Here is a 19,044-nt window from a genome sequence, read left to right as displayed (position 1 = left end):
GGTGCTGTCCTACGATGAGAAGCTGAGCAAATTGAGCCTACTTTCTCTGGAGTTTAGAAGAATGAGAGGCACTCTCGTTGAAATGTACAAGATTCTGAAGGGGCTTGATAAGGTAGATGCTGAGAGATTGTTTCCATCGGTCGGGAATATTCAACATGGGGTCGCAGTCTCAGGATCAGGGGTCAATTATTTAGACTGTGATCAGGAGAAATTATTTCACTCAAAGGTTTGAGAATCTTTGGAATTCTCTACCCCAGAGGGCTGTGGACGCTCCACCGTTGAATACATTTAAGGCTGGGCTAGACTGATTTTGGGGCTCAAGGAATCGAGGGGTATGGGGAACAGGCAGGAAAGTGGAGTTGAAGCACATGGTCAGCCATCATTGTATTGAATGGTAGAGCAGGCTCAACAGGCCATATGGTCTTCCCATTTCAAGATATAATTGTTTTACCTTGGCTGTGTGGTTGACTTCAGCTGATTGGATAGCTTTTCAGACGGGGTTCCTAATGGTATCTTTTACGGTGTCTCTGATCAGAATAGTTTCTGCTAGTATTTTTAAACAGAACAGGTAATGATGCTGGCTATCTTAACCATGCAAACTGTGATGCATCCAAAGTCCTCCTTACAAGCAAGCTGGTGGGTTGGGCTGATACACATCCTTTTTTGCAGCCGTCACACATTGAGAGTTTTGAGAGAGCCAGCATATTTTGTAATTGAATGATCTATTCAATTTAAATTACCTTTGATTAGTTTTCAGGAAAAGACACAGGGCATGATTCCTTGAAGGCGCCAAGTGCATCAGCATTGAGGCTATGACCATCTGAAAATATGACCCAACTCAGCTGGGTCAGCCATGCAAGGACCAACAGAACCCATGACCAGTGACTATGGTGTTTCTTAGGTGGACAATCATACTCTTTAGCGAGTGATCGCCAAAGAAGAAGACAGTTAACAATATTTCCAAGTTTTGTTGGACATGCAAAGTTTTAAACCATGTACACTCAAGTCTAGGTTATTAATGATATATCAATTAAAGCAGTGGTTGGAGTTCTGACCCCTGGGGAACCCCATTGTACACAGTCATCCAGCCTGAAAAACAACCATTCACAACTACACACTGTTTCCTGTTTCTCATGCTGTCACTTTCCCGTTGTGATCCATTTGCTTCAACTTTGCTGACCAGCCTGTTGTGACACTTTTACCAATCTTTTGGAAATCCATGTACATCCACCCTCATGTATTATACATGTATATAATACATGTATTACCCTCATCAACGCTCTCTGTTATTTCAATAGAAATCAAGTTTGCCTTTAACAAATCCATGCGATTTTCTTTAATTAAGCCACACTTGGCCACATGACTGCATTTTCCCACCACGGAGGTTGAACAAACTAACCTGCATTGTTCGGCTTTTCTATGCAGCCGTTTCTAACGAGTGTAATATTTGCAATTTTCCAGTCCTGACATCACCTCTGTGTTGAAGGATTGATAAATTATGGCCAGTGCCTCTGCAATTTCCTCCCTTATGTTCCTCATTATTGATGGATCATAGAATCCCTACAGTGTAGAAGGAGGCCATTCAGCCCATCGAGTCCGCACCGACCCTTCAAAAGAGCACTCTGTCCATGTGCAATCACCCATTCACTCCGCCCTATCTCCGTAACTGAACCTGCACATCACTGGACACTAAGATGCAATTGATCATGGCCAATCCACCTAACCTGCACATCTTTGAACTGTGGGAGGAAACCGGAGCACCCAGAGAAAACCCACGCAAGCAAGGGGAGAATGTACAAACTCCATACAGTCACCCAAGACTGGAATTGAACCTGGTTCCTGGTGCTGTGATGCAGCAGTGCAAACCACTGTGCCATCATGCCGCCCCATAGGATACATCCCATCAGGTCCTCATGACCTATTAACTTAAATACTGACTGCCTTTCTAATTCATGCATCCGTTTTATCAAATTATTGCCCATCTAGTGTCTCATTTACAAATTCTTTCATTCTGACATCAGCAGTTGCTTTTGCCTTGATAAAGCCACGTGCAAAGTATTCATTTAGCACACTTGCCTTCATGCATTGATCCTTTTTTATTCATAATCTATCCCATCCCTCTTCTTACTACCCTTCAATATTTATATGCCTATAGAAGATTTCCTTTTATGTTAGGTGTCAGTCTTTTCTCAGACTAGCTCTCTCCCTCATTTCCTTTTGCATTTCACCTTCGAACTTTCTATGTTCAGCCTGATTCCCATTTGTATTGGCAGCACACCATCTGTTACATGTACCCTATTTCCTGCTTCATCTTACTCTCTGGCCCAGAATTCTGTCCCTGGATTGGGTTCACTGAGTAAGGAGTTATTGCAGTTCAGCAAATGCAACGTTTAAAAATGTCCACCCATTGCTCGGATTTTTGGTCAGAGCGGGCAATCCTGAATTAATGCACAGGCTTCCTGGTGAGTATGCGAGCTGGGTGCAAGGCCTGCTCTGTGCCCTGTCTCCATGTCTAAATAAATAAAAGATAATAAATCAAAAATCATTCCTTCAGCCGCCAACCCTGCCCCCCTGGAAAAATATTTCTCTATGCCACATCTATATCAACCCAGGTCCCCCATGCACCCATGCCAGTTCTGTGCCTCTCTACTCACTCCCATTATCCCATACACCCTCTTGTCAACTTAGGGTGAACATATGACAACCCATGTCCCCCACCCATTATATAAAAGCAAATTATTACGGATGCTGGACTCTGAAACTAAACAGAAAATGCTGGAAAATCTCAGCAGGTCTGGCAGCATCTGTAGGGAGAGAAAAGAGCAAACGTTTCAAGCCCAGATGACCCTTTGTCAAAGCTAAAAGAATTAGAAATTACCCATTACTCATTACCCTTATTCCCTCCATGCCAACTCACCTAGTATTCTTAGATTCCGGGGCATCTCTGACTGTGTCTATATAAACATTTCTGGAACAAGCCTTTCCATTCACCTGAAGAAGGAGCCGTGCTCCGAAAGCTCGTGTTTGAAACAAACCTGTTGGACTTTAACCTGGTGTTGTAAGACTTCTTACAGTATTCTTAGACATTTCCTTGACAGCTTTGATGCTTCCTGGCCAGTTTTACAGCTGGACAGCTCCTTGACAACTGGACAGCCTTTTGACTTTATAATTCCAATGTTTTTATGCATAAAATGTGCAGAATTATATTTACTTTTAACAATCCCAAAGGGTACCTTACCTCACCCAAAGGTGTCTCAGAACCCTGTCCTAAGAAGTACTCTGGTTATCCAAACTCATCCACCAAATTCAGGCTTCCTCCTGCCTGTCCTATTCTGCACACTCTGGATTCCATACTCCGGTCCTTCCAAAATCCAACTTCAGTGGAGGGAGCTGGTGATATAAATGGTCAGCAGCCTCCGCAAAACGCACATGTGCGATCACTGGTCCAACTTCAGTCCCACCCCCACAAAGATGGAAAATACCAAGTTCAGCATGATTTAGAATTTACAGCGATTTCAGGGATTTTTGCCACAATGGAGAATCTGGATATCTATACCCTTTTAGGGAACGCTGAGTCGGAGCACTGGGTTTCAACTCTGTGGGAATGTATCTCTAGTGTATTCAAAACATCACCTCTTTAAAGGCAGCCCAATTTCCCCCCACAATTTTGCCTGCCAATCTTTGGTTTGAATTTACCTTGGCTAGATTTGTTCTCCCAGTGTTAGATTGTTCTATGTTGCTCCTCATCCATTCAATAGCTAACTTAAGCTCCATGATACTATGATAATTGTTCCCGAAATGAAGCCCCTCTGACACTTGATTCATCTCATTCCCTAGAAGTGGATGTAGGAACACCCTCTTGCTCATGGGATGAGTAACATATCGATTAAGGAAATTTTTCTGAACACATTTCTCCACTCTACCCTTTATACTCTTTCTATCCCAATTTATAGTAGGATAATTTAAGTCTCCTATTATCATTACTCCATAATTACTGCAGCTCTGTGTAATTTCCCTGCAAATTTGCTTCTCTAGATCTTTCCCACTAGTTGTTGACCGATAAAATATACCTTGGTAGCGTAATGGCAGCTCTTGTTGTTTCTTAGCTCTAACCAAACAGATTGAACATTTGGGGCATCCTCTCTCTCTCTCTCCAGGACTGTAATGTTCTCCTTAATCAACACTGCTACTCTTGCTCCTTTCTTCCCTTCCCTATCATTGTTTCTGGGAATATTTAGTACCCAGCTGTGCCCTTTTTGATTAAGATTCTCCAGTCATGCTGAGTGCTTATTTCATGTCTGTCAATCTGATATTGACCTAGTTTTCATCGTCAGCAATCCTACATTATTACAATTTAATCACAATGCCCTCTCCCCATGGGTACTCACAGATGATGAAGTAATCCTGGTTTCTAGTGAACTCTAGCCCCATGTAGTTGGGGCTAAACTCCTGGAATTTGATGGTGAATTTTATTTCCTTATCAGGTTTGTTACACGCAACAAGCAAGTGTGGATTGAGGACAGTGCTGCATGCCTCTGCCTGAGCCTCGGTCACCAGGTAGAGCTTGTAATATTCGTACTGATCTTGATTGTTCATTTTCGGACAGATTATATCCAGCTTGTCACCGATGTCTGGGTACAACACCAAGCCTTTCCCAGCTTGGAATCTATAAAAAAAATCAAAGGAGTTATAAGTTTGACGTTTTAACAGAATAGTTTCCACTAGCAATGAAATACTATAGGACCCTTTAAAATCCAGCAACTGCAGCATATATCACTGCACTATAATAACTGCCTGCTATTGACTCTTAAATACAACCATATGCTTAAATATATGGGGAAGAGAATAAATATTCTTTCCCCTTAAGATTTTCTCCCACTGTCGTCCCTGATACATGTCAATCTTATCTTGTCCTCATTCAATCTCCGCACATGGCCACATTATAAAAGAATAGACGAGTAACAAGAAGCTCGTCGGATTTTCCTCTCCTTCACACAGGATGTCAACTGCAGCATAGCTCTGGCTGAGATCAATTAATTCAACACAGACTAGGATCAAAATATGGCATTCCTGGTCTATATGGCTCATTATCACTAGTTAGTGTAATGAACCACTGAGGTCATGTAAAATACATGGGGCTGGATTCTCCGTTATTGGGGCTATGTCCCCATGCCGTCATCAAAACTGTGGGCATTCACGCCAGAAAAACTGGTGTGAAAGGGCCACATATTCATAGCCTTGCAGGGGGCTAGCAGGGACCCGGCGTAAATCTAGCAGCTTTTGCTGCAGATAGGGGCTCCCACATTTCTGTGTCAGAGGCTGCGCATGCGCATGGGGGCGGACTTCAGTGGCTGCGCCGTGCTCCATGGCGGACTCAGACCGCGAAGCTGGGTACTAAAAATAGACCCCCCCGATCGGCCGTGCGCCCGACCCTGACTGCCCATGTATAAGACCTCCCTGACCTCCGATCGGCCCGCCCCTGACCAGGGCAGCCAAGGACTGAGTCTGCAGGCGTCACCCTAGTATCCCGACCAGCAGGACTCATTAGATCCACGCTGTCAGGACTTTGGCCGGTCGGGGGCAGAGAATGGTGGGGCCTCCAGTAATCTCCCCCGGTAGGTGCTCGGCGGCGAGGCGTACTTTGAGTACGCCGCTTTTCGGGGCCCGCAGAATCGGGGAACCGGCACTGGTCCTGATTCCGTGCGGGGAAATGGATTCTCTGCCCCGGCACCGACCCGATTTCAGCTTCAGGGTGCGGAGAATCCAATCCATGGTTTTGAATAATATTCCATCCACTTTACTGTCCAAAAAAGCAACATTACAACATTATATCACGGTAGCATGGTGGTTAGCATCAATGCTTCACAGCTCCAGGGTCCCAGGTTCGATTCCCGGCTGGGTCACTGTGTGGAGTCTGCACGTCCTCCCCGTGTGTACGTGGGTTTCCTCCGGGTGCTCCGGTTTCCTCCCACAGTCCAAAGATGTGCGGGTTAGGTGGATTGGCCATGCTAAATTGCCCGTAGTGTAAGTTTAATGGGGGGATTGTTGAGTTACGGGTATACTGGTTACGTGGGTTTAAGTAGGGTGATCATTGCTCGGCACAACATCGAGGGCCGAAGGGCCTGTTCTGTGCTGTACTGTTCTATGTTCTATTACAAGTTAATTTGGTTTGATTCACGATCAGCAATGAGGTAATTGAGTGGGCAGCACGGTGGTGCATTGGTCAGCACTGTTGCCTCAAGGTGTGAGGACCCGGGTTCGACCCCGGCTCCGGTCACTGTCCGTGTGGAGTTTGCACAGTCTTCACATGTCTGTGTGGGTCTCACCCCCACAACCCAAAAAGATGTGCAGCTAAGGTGAAACTGGCCACATGAAATTGCCCCTTAATTGGAAAAATAAGGAATTGGGTACACTAAATTTATTTTTAAAAAGCAATGAGCTAGTTGAACTTGGCTACAATAACTGCTAGACTGTTATAATTTTTTCTTCATCCCCGACTGTTAAAGAAAGGAAAGAAAATTAACCAGGATTCCTGCTTCTGACCACAATCCAGTGATTTATGTTGCAAAGATTTGGCTCAGTGGTGATGCATTGGGCAGAATTCAATGCCCTCCCCCAAGGCAATTTGGTGACAGATGCAATTTAACTGGGTGAGAGGAAGGCTTGTGGAACTCCTCTGCCTTCCTGTCTCTACTCCAAATGGGGACTTGTCATGCAGGAAACTGGAACATCTGGGCAGAGGCCCTCATTCAAAGGCAGTCACAGCCTGACCGAGGGACAAGCATTGGGATGATGGGGTCCACAATGAACTCCTGCGCTTGCTGATGACTGGAGATAGTATGTCAACCATTACATTCAGACCTGTATCCCAGCAGAGTTTATGCCTTCAAGAGAAACAATGAAAATCTTTTTCTAAAAATTAATTTTGAGTACCCAATTCATTTTTTCCAATTAAGAGGCAATTTAGCGTTGCCAATGCACCTACCCTGCACATCTTTGGGGTGTGGGAGCAAAACCCACACAAGCACGAATAGGATATGCAAACTCCACATGGACAGTGACCCAGGCTGGGATCGAACCTGGGACCTCAGCGCCGTGAGGCGACAGTGCTAACCGTACTGCCTGAAACAATGGAAAATTGTGGAGAGGGCAATTTGCGCCTGCAGTGTAAACCTGGCCAAGAATACACAGCACTGCTCCTTAACTAGACCCACATTTCAATAAAGAACATAGAACAATACAGCACAGGAACAGGCCCTTCGGCCCTCTAAATTTGTAGTGGCCATGATACCAACCTTGGCCAATACGCTCAGCACTTCCTTGTGCCATATCCCTCTATACCCATCCTATCCATGTAATTGTCAAGATGCCTTTTGAACACCGTTAATGTATCTAATTTCAACAGGAAACTATAGTTCAAAAGTACTTTTTTGGCTGTGGAGTATTTTGAAGCATCCTGAAATCATGAAAGGTGCCAAACAAATGCTTCCTTAGGGCAGGCAACATAATAAAGGCCAGGCACAGAACAAATGGCTCAAATATAAATTAATGTACATACAGGGGAAGCAGGAAGGTTCTAGAATGTAGCTAACAGTGTATCTGACAATAAGAGTGCGGGTGAATTAAATTAATATCACTTCAATCTCCCTCCTATTCTTCAATCAAAAATTGAAGCCCTGGGCTCAAGTGTACACAATAGGTGGAATTTTCAATTGTTTGCAAGGAGTGCTGGCTGAAGCGAGGAAATTGGCATGCCGCTCGGAGGCGGCCTACACAGCCGGTTTCTCTCATCGCATTTTGCAGTGCTCTGTGCAGATGAAATCACCGACTGGCCCACATTGTCATGCTGACGGGCAGGACCTAATAGAGCTGGTGTTGAGATCGGGTGCCTTTTGAAACAAAATACATGGCTAAGGGGAATTAACCCTCCTCCAACAAGCACAAGGGCAATCCCTCCACCAACCATGAATAAGGGCACCCGCCCAAACACGCACCAGGGAAAACACCCCCACTCCCCAACACACATAAAAGGGCAAACACACCCCATGCCCCAACATGCACTAGGGAAAACACACCACTCCCCAACATGCACAATGGCAAAAACCCCTCCCTCCCGAACATACACATGGGCAAACACACAGCCTGCCTCAACACGCACAAGGGCAAACACCCCCCTCCTCCTCAACATACACAAGAGAAACCACCCCCTCCCAACCTGATAAGGGGAACCCCCTCCCCAATGGAGCTCCCAAAATGGGTCCCTGACATTGCCCCCTGCCAGTGCTAGGATACAGCCCGGACCTGACCCCCCCCCCCCCCCCCCCCCACCCACCCCCCCCCCCCCCCCCCCCCCCCCCCACACACCCCCCCAGGGGCTATACATACCTGTGCGTCCCTGGCGGATTATCTTCCCCAGTTCACATTTAGCAAAGGCAGGTTTAAACCTCGCCGATGTGGCATCACGTTGGCGAGGGGTGGGATTTCTAACGTGGGGGGACAGATGGTGGGGAAGCCCTTTCATTATATGCTAATTTATTGAAATGAGGTTCATACCCTTTCTGAGCAGGAACTTTGTTACATTACCAATGAAGGGTAAGGAAAATCAGAAAACGAGATTACGCCAGGGGGATTCCCGCTTTCTGAGTCTCGCAATATTTTGTGCCTACATCACTACAGGCCAATAGAAAACAAGTCATGTAACACCCCTGTGGGGAAGGGTCTTTTGAGAAGTCCTCATCATCATTACTGACACAGATATCATGGTCCCATGATCGTCAAGTAGCTCTACAGTTCTTTGCAATAATGTATGACCCCTGGGTGATGGTCATCAGCTTCGTGAGCAGGAGAAAATCTTTCCTATTTCTATTTTCTTTATCCCAGGGGTATATAGATGTTCTCAGTCGGCAGTTAGGAAGGCAAATGCAATGTTAGCATTCATGTCAAGAGGGCTAGAATACAAGAGCAGGGATGTACTTCTGAGGCTGTATAAGGCTCAGTATTGTGAGCAGTTTTGGGCCCTGTATCTAAGGAAGGATATGCTGGCCTTGGAAAGTGTCCAGAGGATTACCCAATACTGGCAGGTTTCCTAACACTGCCCAAATGTACAGGGGATCCTTGGTGCTATTCGAATATTTATTTTCCCGTGCATGGATTTTAAGGGTTTTTATGATCTTGATCAGATTTGGTAGATCCTCAGCAATAAGAACAAGGGAAAAGGTGCAAAGAAACAATCCTTGCAACTCCACAATCAATTGATGGTTCTGGAGTACAGGAAAAAAGGTTCCAGGTTGGATTCCTGTTTACTGCTATATTAACTCATAGGATCATAGAATTTACAGTGCAAAAGGAGATCATTCAGCCCATCGAGTCTGCACCGGCCCTTAGAAAGAGCAACCTACTTAATCCCACGGCTCCATCGTATCCCATAAACCCACCTAACGTTTTGGACACTAAGGGGCAATTTAGCATGGCCAATCCACCTAACCTGCACATCTTTGGACTGTGGGAGGAAATTGGAGCACCCGGAGGAAACCCACGCAGACACGGGGAGAACGTGCAGACTCCACACAGACTGGCACCTGAGGCCAGAATTGAACCTGGGACCTGGAACTGAGGTAGCAGTGCTAACCACTGTGCCTCCCTGCTGCCCCATCTTGGCCAGATTGTTGTCAGGTAGGTTGGAATTGTCCTCTGAACCCCTGGGTTTGGCCAATTTGGTAACTCTTCCTGTAAGGTACTTTGGATATGATAATTAGATGAGGGACATGGCCAGGCTTGGATGTGAGGTCTTCGACAGTTGTTAAGCTCCAGGTTGACACACAAAGCAATGTCACTAGAACAAAGTAATAGAGGATATCAGATGCCTTCAGTCGAGAAAGGAAGATGAAGAAATTTTTTTAAAAGAGTTTGGACTTAACATACTGCTGAATTTGCTTCCAGTATGGATACATCATAGGTTTTGATCATCACTTCGACTCCATTACAGTCACAAAGGAATGGAGCAGCAGCTGGCTGGATTATATCCCAACTATCTGATATCCCCGCTACTCTACATGACTGGATGCAATGCTTAATGTTCTGATGTTTCTTGGATTAAGGTTTTACAGAGACAGATGGCTATCACAAGCGAACAGTTTAAATTCAGTATTTCACTCCAGTTCCACACATGAGCTCCAATGGTGTTTTAGTTATCATTTACAGAGAGCAGCCTATGTTTTGTAAAATGTCTACATAAGTGGGCATTTTCCTAAATGTCTCCCTAGTTCACAATTAACCGGTTTAATGGGTCAGATACGTGTTTTTCTTAGTCTGCTGGTAAGCACTTCGAGGTTAAATAAACCATCTGGTAAATTCGTAACGTGATTCCTTACAAGAACCTTGCGGTAATTTTATCAGTTTTTGCAGAGGCAAAACACAACCTATGGAGTTTTATCAAATACTGAGATCCCACTTGTGCAAACTGACTTTGCCTAATGTATTATTATGTTAGACAACATACATTTGATCAGGCCTCTCCAGAAATCAGGTGACATATTGCTTTGTAATGATATCAGCGTTACAGCATCAAATAAATTGGCAAGGTGTTTCCCTTTAGAACCAAAGATGCAGTAACTTTAACTGCACAAAATTCAAGGTACAAACGTTAATCATTTGGAAGTTTACAGTCTGGCAGTTGGCTGATTTCCATTTCCAGAGTCAGAAATTTGGGGGGGGTTGGGTCAGAGGAACGGAGCCCCTCAGCACAATGTGAGGGATAGAGCCCCTCAGCACAATGTGAGGATAGAGCCCCTCAGCACAATGTGAGGGACAGAGCCCCTCAGCACAATGTGAGGGACAGAGCCCCTCAGCACAATGTGAGGGACAGAGCCCCCTCAGCACAATGTGAGGATAGAGTCCCTCAGCACAATGTGAGGGACAGAACCCCTCAGCACAATGTGAGGGTCAGAGCCCCTGAGCACAATGTGAGGGTCAGAGCCCCTGAGCACAATGTGTGGGACAGAGCCCCTCAGCACAATGTGAGGAACAGAGCCCCTCAGCACAATGTGAGGAACGGAGCCCCTGAGCACAATGTGAGGGATAAGCCCCTCAGCACAATGTGAGGATAGAGTCCCTCAGCACAATGTGAGGGTCAGAGCCCCTCAGCACAATGTGAGGGACAGAGCCCCTCAGCACAATGTGAAGGACAGAGCCCCTCAGCACAATGTGAGGGACAGAGCACCTCAGCACAATGTGAGGGACAGAGCCCCTGAGCACAATGTGAGGGACAGAGCCCCTGAGCACAATGTGAGGGACAGAGCCCCTCAGCACAATGTGAGGGACAGAGCCCCTCAGCACAATGTGAGGGTCAGAGCCCCTGAGCACAATGTGAGGAACAGAGCCCCTGAGCACAATGTGAGGGATAAGCCCCTCAGCACAATGTGAGGGACAGAGCCCCTCAGCACAATGTGAGGAACAGAGCCCCTGAGCACAATGTGAGGGATAAGCCCCTCAGCACAATGTGAGGGACAGAGCTCCTCAGCACAATGTGAGGGATAGAGCCCCTCAGCACAATGTGAGGGATAGAGCCCCTCAGCACAATGTGAGGGACAGAGCGCCTCAGCACAATGTGAGGGACAGAGCCCCTCAGCACAATGTGAGGGACAGAGCCCCTCAGCACAATGTGAGGGACAGAGCCCCTCAGCACAATGTGAGGGACAGAGCCCCTCAGCACAATGTGAGGAACAGAGCCCCTCAGCACAATGTGAGGACAGAGCCCCTCAGCACAATGTGAGGGACAGAGCCCCTCAGCACAATGTGAGGGACAGAGCCCCTCAGCACAATGTGAGGATAAAGCCCCTCAGCACAATGTGAGGGACAGAGCCCCTCAGCACAATTTGAGGGACAGAACCCCTCAGCACAATGTGAGGGACAGAGCCCCTCAGCACAATGTGAGGATAAAGCCCCTCAGCACAATGTGAGGATAAAGCCCCTCAGCACAATGTGAGGATAAAGCCCCTCAGCACAATGTGAGGGACAGAACCCCTCAGCACAATGTGAGGAACAGAGCCCCTCAGCACAATGTGAGGGACAGAGCCCCTGAGCACAATGTGAGGGACAGAGCCCCTGAGCACAATGTGAGGATAAAGCCCCTCAGCACAATGTGAGGGACAGAGCCCCTCAGCACAATGTGAGGGACAGGGCCCCTCAGCACAATGTGAGGGACAGAGCCCCTGAGCACAATGTGAGGGACAGAGCCCCTCAGCACAATGTGAGGGATAAGCCCCTCAGCACAATGTGAGGGACAGAGCCCCTCAGCACAATGTGAGGGTCAGAGCCCCTCAGCACAATGTGAGGGATAGAGCCCCTCAGCACATTGTGAGGGTCAGAGCCCCTCAGCACAATGTGAGGGACAGAGCCCCTCAGCACAATGTGAGGGACAGAGCCCCTCAGCACAATGTGAGGGACAGAGCCCCTCAGCATAATGTGAGGGACAGAGCCCCTCAGCACAATGTGAGGAACAGGACCCCTCAGCACAATGTGAGGGACAGAGCCCCTGAGCACAATGCGAGGGACAGAGCCCCTGAGCACAATGTGAGGGACAGAGCCCCTCAGTCGTCACATTCTGGCGCCTGTTCGGGGAGGCCGGTACGGGAATTGAACCCACACTGCTGGCCTTGTTCTACATTACAAGCCAGCTGTTTAGCCCACTGTGCTAAACTAGCCCCTGATTAGATTCTTTGATTGGAATCTCTGACGCGCAGAAGGAGGCCTTTCGGCCTATCAAGTCTGCACCAACTCTCTGAAGGAGTACCCTACCTAGGCCTTTTGCCCCGCCCTCTCTCCAAAACCCTACCTAACCTGTATATCCCTGCACACCAAGGGACAATTTTATCATGGTCAATACACCTAGTCAGCTCATCTTTGGCCTCTGGGAGGAAACCGGAGCACCCGGAGGAAACCCATAAAGATATTGGAAGTACATGCAAACTCCTCACAGTCACCCAAGACAGGAATTGAACCTGGGTCACTGGTGCTGTGAAACAGCAGTGCTAATCACTGTGCCACTGAAAGGGAAAAGATTGTATCCAAATTATACATGTGCATACACACATACATGCGCACACTTAATGCTGTTTCATATATTGTTTTTACGTTATCCACAACTGTAGTAATCCACAGGAGGCAGGAGTTCCGTCACCACACCAATATTTATTTACAATAACGATATTACAGGAGCAGCTACAAAACAGTGCTGCCAGCAGTCCAGTCAACTTAAGACTGGCTCACAAAGCCTACATTAGTGATTATATGGGCCCCCTCAATGAGCTATCATTGAGGGAGCTCATACTCCAATTGGCCAACCAATAAAGCCAATTGGAGTTCATTACAACAACAAAGAACTTACATATACACAGCAGCTTTATGTTGTATTTTAGGCTTTCTTGATCAGAGGACATCCCAAAGTGCTAATTAAGTAATCTTGATTTAGCTGTCTGTCCCCTTTCTCAATATGCAGCTGGTATCAAAAGCGAGCCACTTTTTTTAAATATAAATTGAGACTAGCCAATTATTTTTTCCAATTAAGGGGCAATTTAGCATGGCCTATCCACCGAACCTGCACATCTTTGGGTTGTGGGGGTGAAATCCACGCAGACACGGGGAGAATGTGCAAATTCCATACGGACAGTGACCCAGGGCCGGGATTCGAACCCAGGTACTCAGCGCCATAGGCAGCAATGCTAACCACTGTGCCACCGTGCTGCCCTTAAAGCGAGCCACTTTTAATTAGTTAATTGAGGGCTGGATGTCATGGCAGTAAACTTATGCCCTCACATTCATTTGTGCAAAGTTTTACACATCTTTAGTGTCATGTGAGAGTACCTTTAAGAAATGGGTGTTTATAAATGGGTGTGTATATAAGTATCTGTAGTGAGAGTACCTTTAAGGAATGGGTGTTTATTACTGCAGTGATGTTAGAGAATGGGTGGAGCTGGGCTGTCTGTCAGCTTTTTACTTTCATTTTAGGCTGTTTGTTGCAGGGTGTGTTTTAGTTTCATTTTCAGAGCTGGATAGCTGCAGTCACACCCAGAAAGTGTATGAATCTCTCTCTGTAATCTAAAGACTGTAAATCAATCCTGGTGTTTTAAAACTAATAACAGTCGTGACTTTAACCGCTGGTTTAGCACACGGCTAAATCACTGGCTTTGAAAGCAGACCAGGGCAAGCCAGCAGCACGGTTCAATTCCCGTACCAGCCTCCCTGAACAGGCGCTGGAATGTGGCGACTAGGGGCTTTTCACAGTAACTTCATTTGAAGCCTACTTGTGACAATAAGCGATTTTCATTTTTATGTGGTTCTGGTAAAAGGTGTTTTAAGTCCTATGGATGTTAAAAGGAAACCTTAAAGGATTACTTAGTGTTGTATTCGTTGGGGGTTGTATTTGAATTAATGGTTGCTAAGATGCTCACTGTATGTTTTAAACAGGTTAACTTGAATTAATAGAATAAACATTGTTTTGCTTTAAAAATTACTTTTCCACTTCTGCTGTACCACACCTGTAGAGTGGGCCGTGTGATCCCCATACCACAATCAATTAAAAGTTGTGGGTCAGGTGAACTCCATGATACACTTTGGGGTTCTCTAAACCCTGGCCCATAACATTAGACTGTTATCGAACTCAGTTCAGCTTCTGAAGAAAACATGGACATCATTGAAAGTGCAGTTGGTTAAGGGGCAACCCCGAAGGCAGCAACAGTACATCTATGTAAATGAGCACTGGTGTGTAAATTCCACAAATGTTTTGAAGTAATTATTCCATTTGCGTTTACTCAATTTTCTCTGCCTCCAATTTCTCACCCAGAGGCGGCATGGTGGCACAGTGGCTAACACTGCCACATCACGGAGTCAGGGAACTGGGTTCAATTCCGGCTTTGGGTGACTGTGTGGAGTTTGCATGTTCTCCACGTGCCTGTATGTGTTTCTCCGGGTTCTTGCCACAGTCTAAAGATGTGCAGGTTAAGTGTAATGGCCATGATAAAAACTGTCCCTCAATGTCCAGGGAAGTGCAGGTTAGGTGAGGGAGGGGGGGTATTGGCAGCACAATGGCACAGTGGTTAGCACTGTTTCCTCACGGTGCCGAGGACCAGGGTTCAATCCCAGCCCTGGGTCACTGTCCGCATGGAGTTTGCACATTCTCCCCATGTTTGTGTGGGTCTCACCCCACAACTCAAAAAGATGTGCAGGGTAGGTAGATTGGCCACTCTAAATTACCCCTTAATTTGAAAAAACAAATTGGGTATTCTAAGTTTATAAAACAAAAGATGAGATTGCGGGGGTGGGGCGGGAGTGTGGGCATGGGTCTCGGTAGGTTACACTTTCGGAGGGTCGGTGCAAACTCGATGGACTGAATGGCCTCCTTCTGTAGATGGGAACTCACATTGGCGCTTACACGGGTGCTGGATGCTCTCTGCGAACTCATCGAAATAGTATTTGACACAAGTCTCCTCTGCTGAACAATGACTATCAGCAGGCTTCTTTTCACTGGAATGGATCCCACAGCTAAGGCCAATCCTATACTGTCCTAATGTCTATAGACATCAATTTTCGAATCAACCACTGCATAGTGATCAACAGTCAAATTTTCACCTCTTCATCAGAATGCGTTAACTCGACAAAGTGTAAGACTGAAGCGGAGGAGCTTATTGATCGAATGACTCGATCCACAACAAGGGATACATTTAGGGCAAGATTCTCTGGCCTCCTCGGGTTATGTTTCTCGGCCATGGGAGGTGGTCAACCATTGGCCAGTGGCGGTGCTTCTGGTCCTGACGCTGTCAATGGGATTTCCCTCTGAATCTGCCCCATGCTATCGGGAAACCTGTCACGGGGATGAACTGTCAGCTGGACCAGAAGATCCCGCCTGGGTGAACAGCCGGATGAGTTCCCCCTCTGTCTGTTTCAATTTATACACACAACCAGGTTAATTTACCAAACATACATTGCTCAATATTACATATGACACAGAAACATAAATAAAGGAAAATTTTACTCACTTTATTTCATGTTTAGGCACTGAGAAAAGCCACCACTACCAGTAGACTAATCCATGGACTGTGCTGTCTTTCAAACACAAACCAATATAAATATGGCTGAGTCACACTTTCTGTTTAGTCTCTTTCTCACTGGGCACAAAGTGCAAGTTGGCTGAATCCTAATAATTCCCATTCCTGATTTTTCTCAATGGGTCTGCATTTCTTTCTCAGGATTCTCCCCATGCATGGACAAAGGACATGTTCCATTAGCAGGACTATGACTTTGCATGCTTCACACCTCTGTGAAGGGCGTTTGGATGTTTTTCTAAGTTAAAGGCACTATAAAAATGCACCTTGCTACTGTTACACCGCACATGGGCTGAACACTAACAGCATCTGCTAACCAGCCTGGGGCTTCCAGAGGGATCCTACCTCTACCTGATTCACCCACTGTGGACTCGCTCTCACCTCTTTGTTGCATCCAGTCAGAACTAGGAAAGAAGAGTCATATTTGAACAAGCTGGCTGTGACAAACCCAATACAGAGACTGATCCATTGGTCAGGTAATAATGTCATGAGGAGCCAAATGGAAGCACCTGAATGCCTAAAATAAGTCCTGGTGTCACCTTCATAGTTGCACAGAAGGTGGGAAATGGCTGCAAGTCTGGTTCCAGCAGCTGGCATATCTTGATTGTGGAATCTGGGGAAGAAATGGAGGATGGGAGCTACCAGCTGCATTGTGGCAGAAAGGTGGTGCGGTGCGGACAGTAGATGCCAGGAGATCCCTCGCCTGGGATCTACCTGGATCACCACCCCTCGCGAGATCGCCTTGACGTTGCGATTTGAAACTCGTCCATTGTGGGCGTCATCACTATTTTTCAAATCTGAATCTTAGAGTGAGCCAGTTAAACTCACTCTAATATGCACTCCCATGATCTACCTGAGATGTTGGGTTTTAACCCATTCAGTGCGGATCTCCACAAATGTGGACCAGGTGGAACGGCACTCATTAGGGTCTCCCAAATAATCGGAAGCCACCGGGTTCTTGCCTTCTGGGCAGGGTGGCACCCTGGCACTGCTGATGCTACCCAGGCACCTTGGCATTGCCACTCCAGCACTGTCAATCTGGCCTCCTGGCAGTGCCACCTGGGTGCCAGTCTGGCACTGCCAAGGTGCCCAAATGGCACTGCCATGGTGCCAAGTTGGTATTTTTCCCACGACAGGTTGTCGGGCCCAGGGTGCCCTGCACGGGTCCGGGGGGGGGGGGGGCTGAGGAATCCCTGATAGGTATGTTGCGGACCTTGGGGGGTTCAGGGGTCACACCAGGGAATTGAGGGATCAAGACACCATTTCCAGCGAGCAGAGCACCTCAGTGCAGGCAGGAGGAATAAGTGCAACCTCAACAGGGTATTCCCCGCTGAGGCCCTGAATAAAACCAGAACCCTAGTAGGTAGAATGGTGTTTCTCGGTGCTGTGAACACCAGGAAACACCCGGCTAAAGGCGCTCATTAGGGGAGTCCATTCCTATTCATTTAAATGGCGCCTGCAGTCTTCACAGACACTATTGACTAAAAGGTCTGGACCGATTGTCCGTTGTCTCTAGATCCAATAGAGCAAGCTCTGGGAATTATGGTGTTGCTACATTCTCTTTGCTTTTATTCAGGGTGGATATAAAATTAGCCAGAGAATTGAGAGTTCAGGAACAAGGTAGTGGGAGGCTGGTGGGTAGTGCACGTATGGCTGGAGGAGACTGCAAAGATAGGGAAGGGGAAGCCTATGAAGGGGATTAAACACAAGGATGAACATTTTAAATTTGAGGCATTGGAGGACTGGGCATCAGTATAACTCAGCAAAGGTGGGCATGATGGATGAGTAGAATGAGCTTACAAATGGAAAAAATATCAACTTATGCACAACTGATACAATAAGGTGTGCTCTAGTGAGATCGGTATTGAAGCATACTGTTAGAGCAAAGCTGAGGGAATTTCACTCTGCATCATCCCAATACTATACCTGATCTGGTTCTATTTAATGCTGGTGCTAACTGCCTGAAATGGAACATGATCCAATTCTAATAGTATGAATACAAACTTCCTGCCGGTGGGGCCTTCCGGTCTTGCCAAAGGCGTCCCCACCCCCCCAATGGCGGCTTCCCCATAGACATCAGCGGGCCAGGAAGATCCCGCCAATGGAGAATGATGGGCTGCCTCCACCATCAGAAAACACGGCATGTGGGCCAAAGAATTCTACTCAAGTAGTTTTGATAATGTGACAGCTTCTTTGAAACTGAATAGGCACATCTTCCCTACAGGCAGAAAACAGACAGCATCTAGTAAAGGAGGGTGTACAGACAAAACACAGACACTGTACAGTATAGCAGTACTGTGCTCACCCCAGTCCAACGCCGGCATCTCCACATCACTGTACAGTATAGCAGTAACATCAACATGGCAGTCTTAAATGAATCACATTGTTTAATATAAACACCTCATCCCTTTACCAGCATCCAGCCTTGACATGGCTCACAGCCAATTTCATTCAGGTCAGTCATACTTCACCACATACATTACAGCCTCTGCCAACTTTTGCAGGAACCAACAGGTTTCTGTTTATACCTACATAACAATCGTATTTCTGCAGAAATGGTCCTCCATGTCAGTCTCCTGCCACCACCCTCCCAGTTTACATTTCCATCCGGTACCATTCTCTGTCTGATGCTAATCAGAAGTGAAGATCGGCAAATTCAGCAGCTCTTCACAAGACTCAAAGCCATAGAAAATGTGTGTTTCCATGGCTGCCTGAATGAGGCAAATCAGCCTTCAAGGCAAGAGATCTAATTGGCTACCGCAGCATTGTAATGTAAAAGTATCCAGACACCTGAAACCTCTGCACACACCCACACACACACAGTGGATCTTAACTGACTCCATGCGATTGACTGCAGCCATGAAGTTCTCCCATTGTTTACACTACTTTAATGAAGTGACCTGACCTTCAGAGACTGAATTATATTAGAGAGTCGCTATCTCATTGG

The 19,044-nt window shown here is 46.6% G+C and overlaps 1 protein-coding gene across 2 annotated transcripts in view; it reads right to left on the bottom strand.

Annotated features, from left to right (window-relative positions):
• efnb1 (ephrin-B1) overlaps window positions 1-19,044 on the bottom strand; it is a 223,205-nt gene that overhangs the window by 79,085 nt on the left and 125,076 nt on the right. For both annotated transcript variants that reach the window (XM_038774471.1, XM_038774470.1), the window contains exon 2: window positions 4,389-4,666. In XM_038774471.1, the coding sequence (XP_038630399.1) occupies window positions 4,389-4,666 (278 nt within the window). The remainder of the gene's footprint in view (window positions 1-4,388; window positions 4,667-19,044) is intronic.

Source organism: Scyliorhinus canicula, chromosome 17 (genome assembly GCF_902713615.1).
Source record: "Scyliorhinus canicula chromosome 17, sScyCan1.1, whole genome shotgun sequence".
Taxonomy (NCBI): Eukaryota; Metazoa; Chordata; class Chondrichthyes; order Carcharhiniformes; family Scyliorhinidae; genus Scyliorhinus; species Scyliorhinus canicula.
Note: the sequence above shows the minus strand (reverse complement) of the source record. Positions and strands in the feature narration are given on the sequence as shown.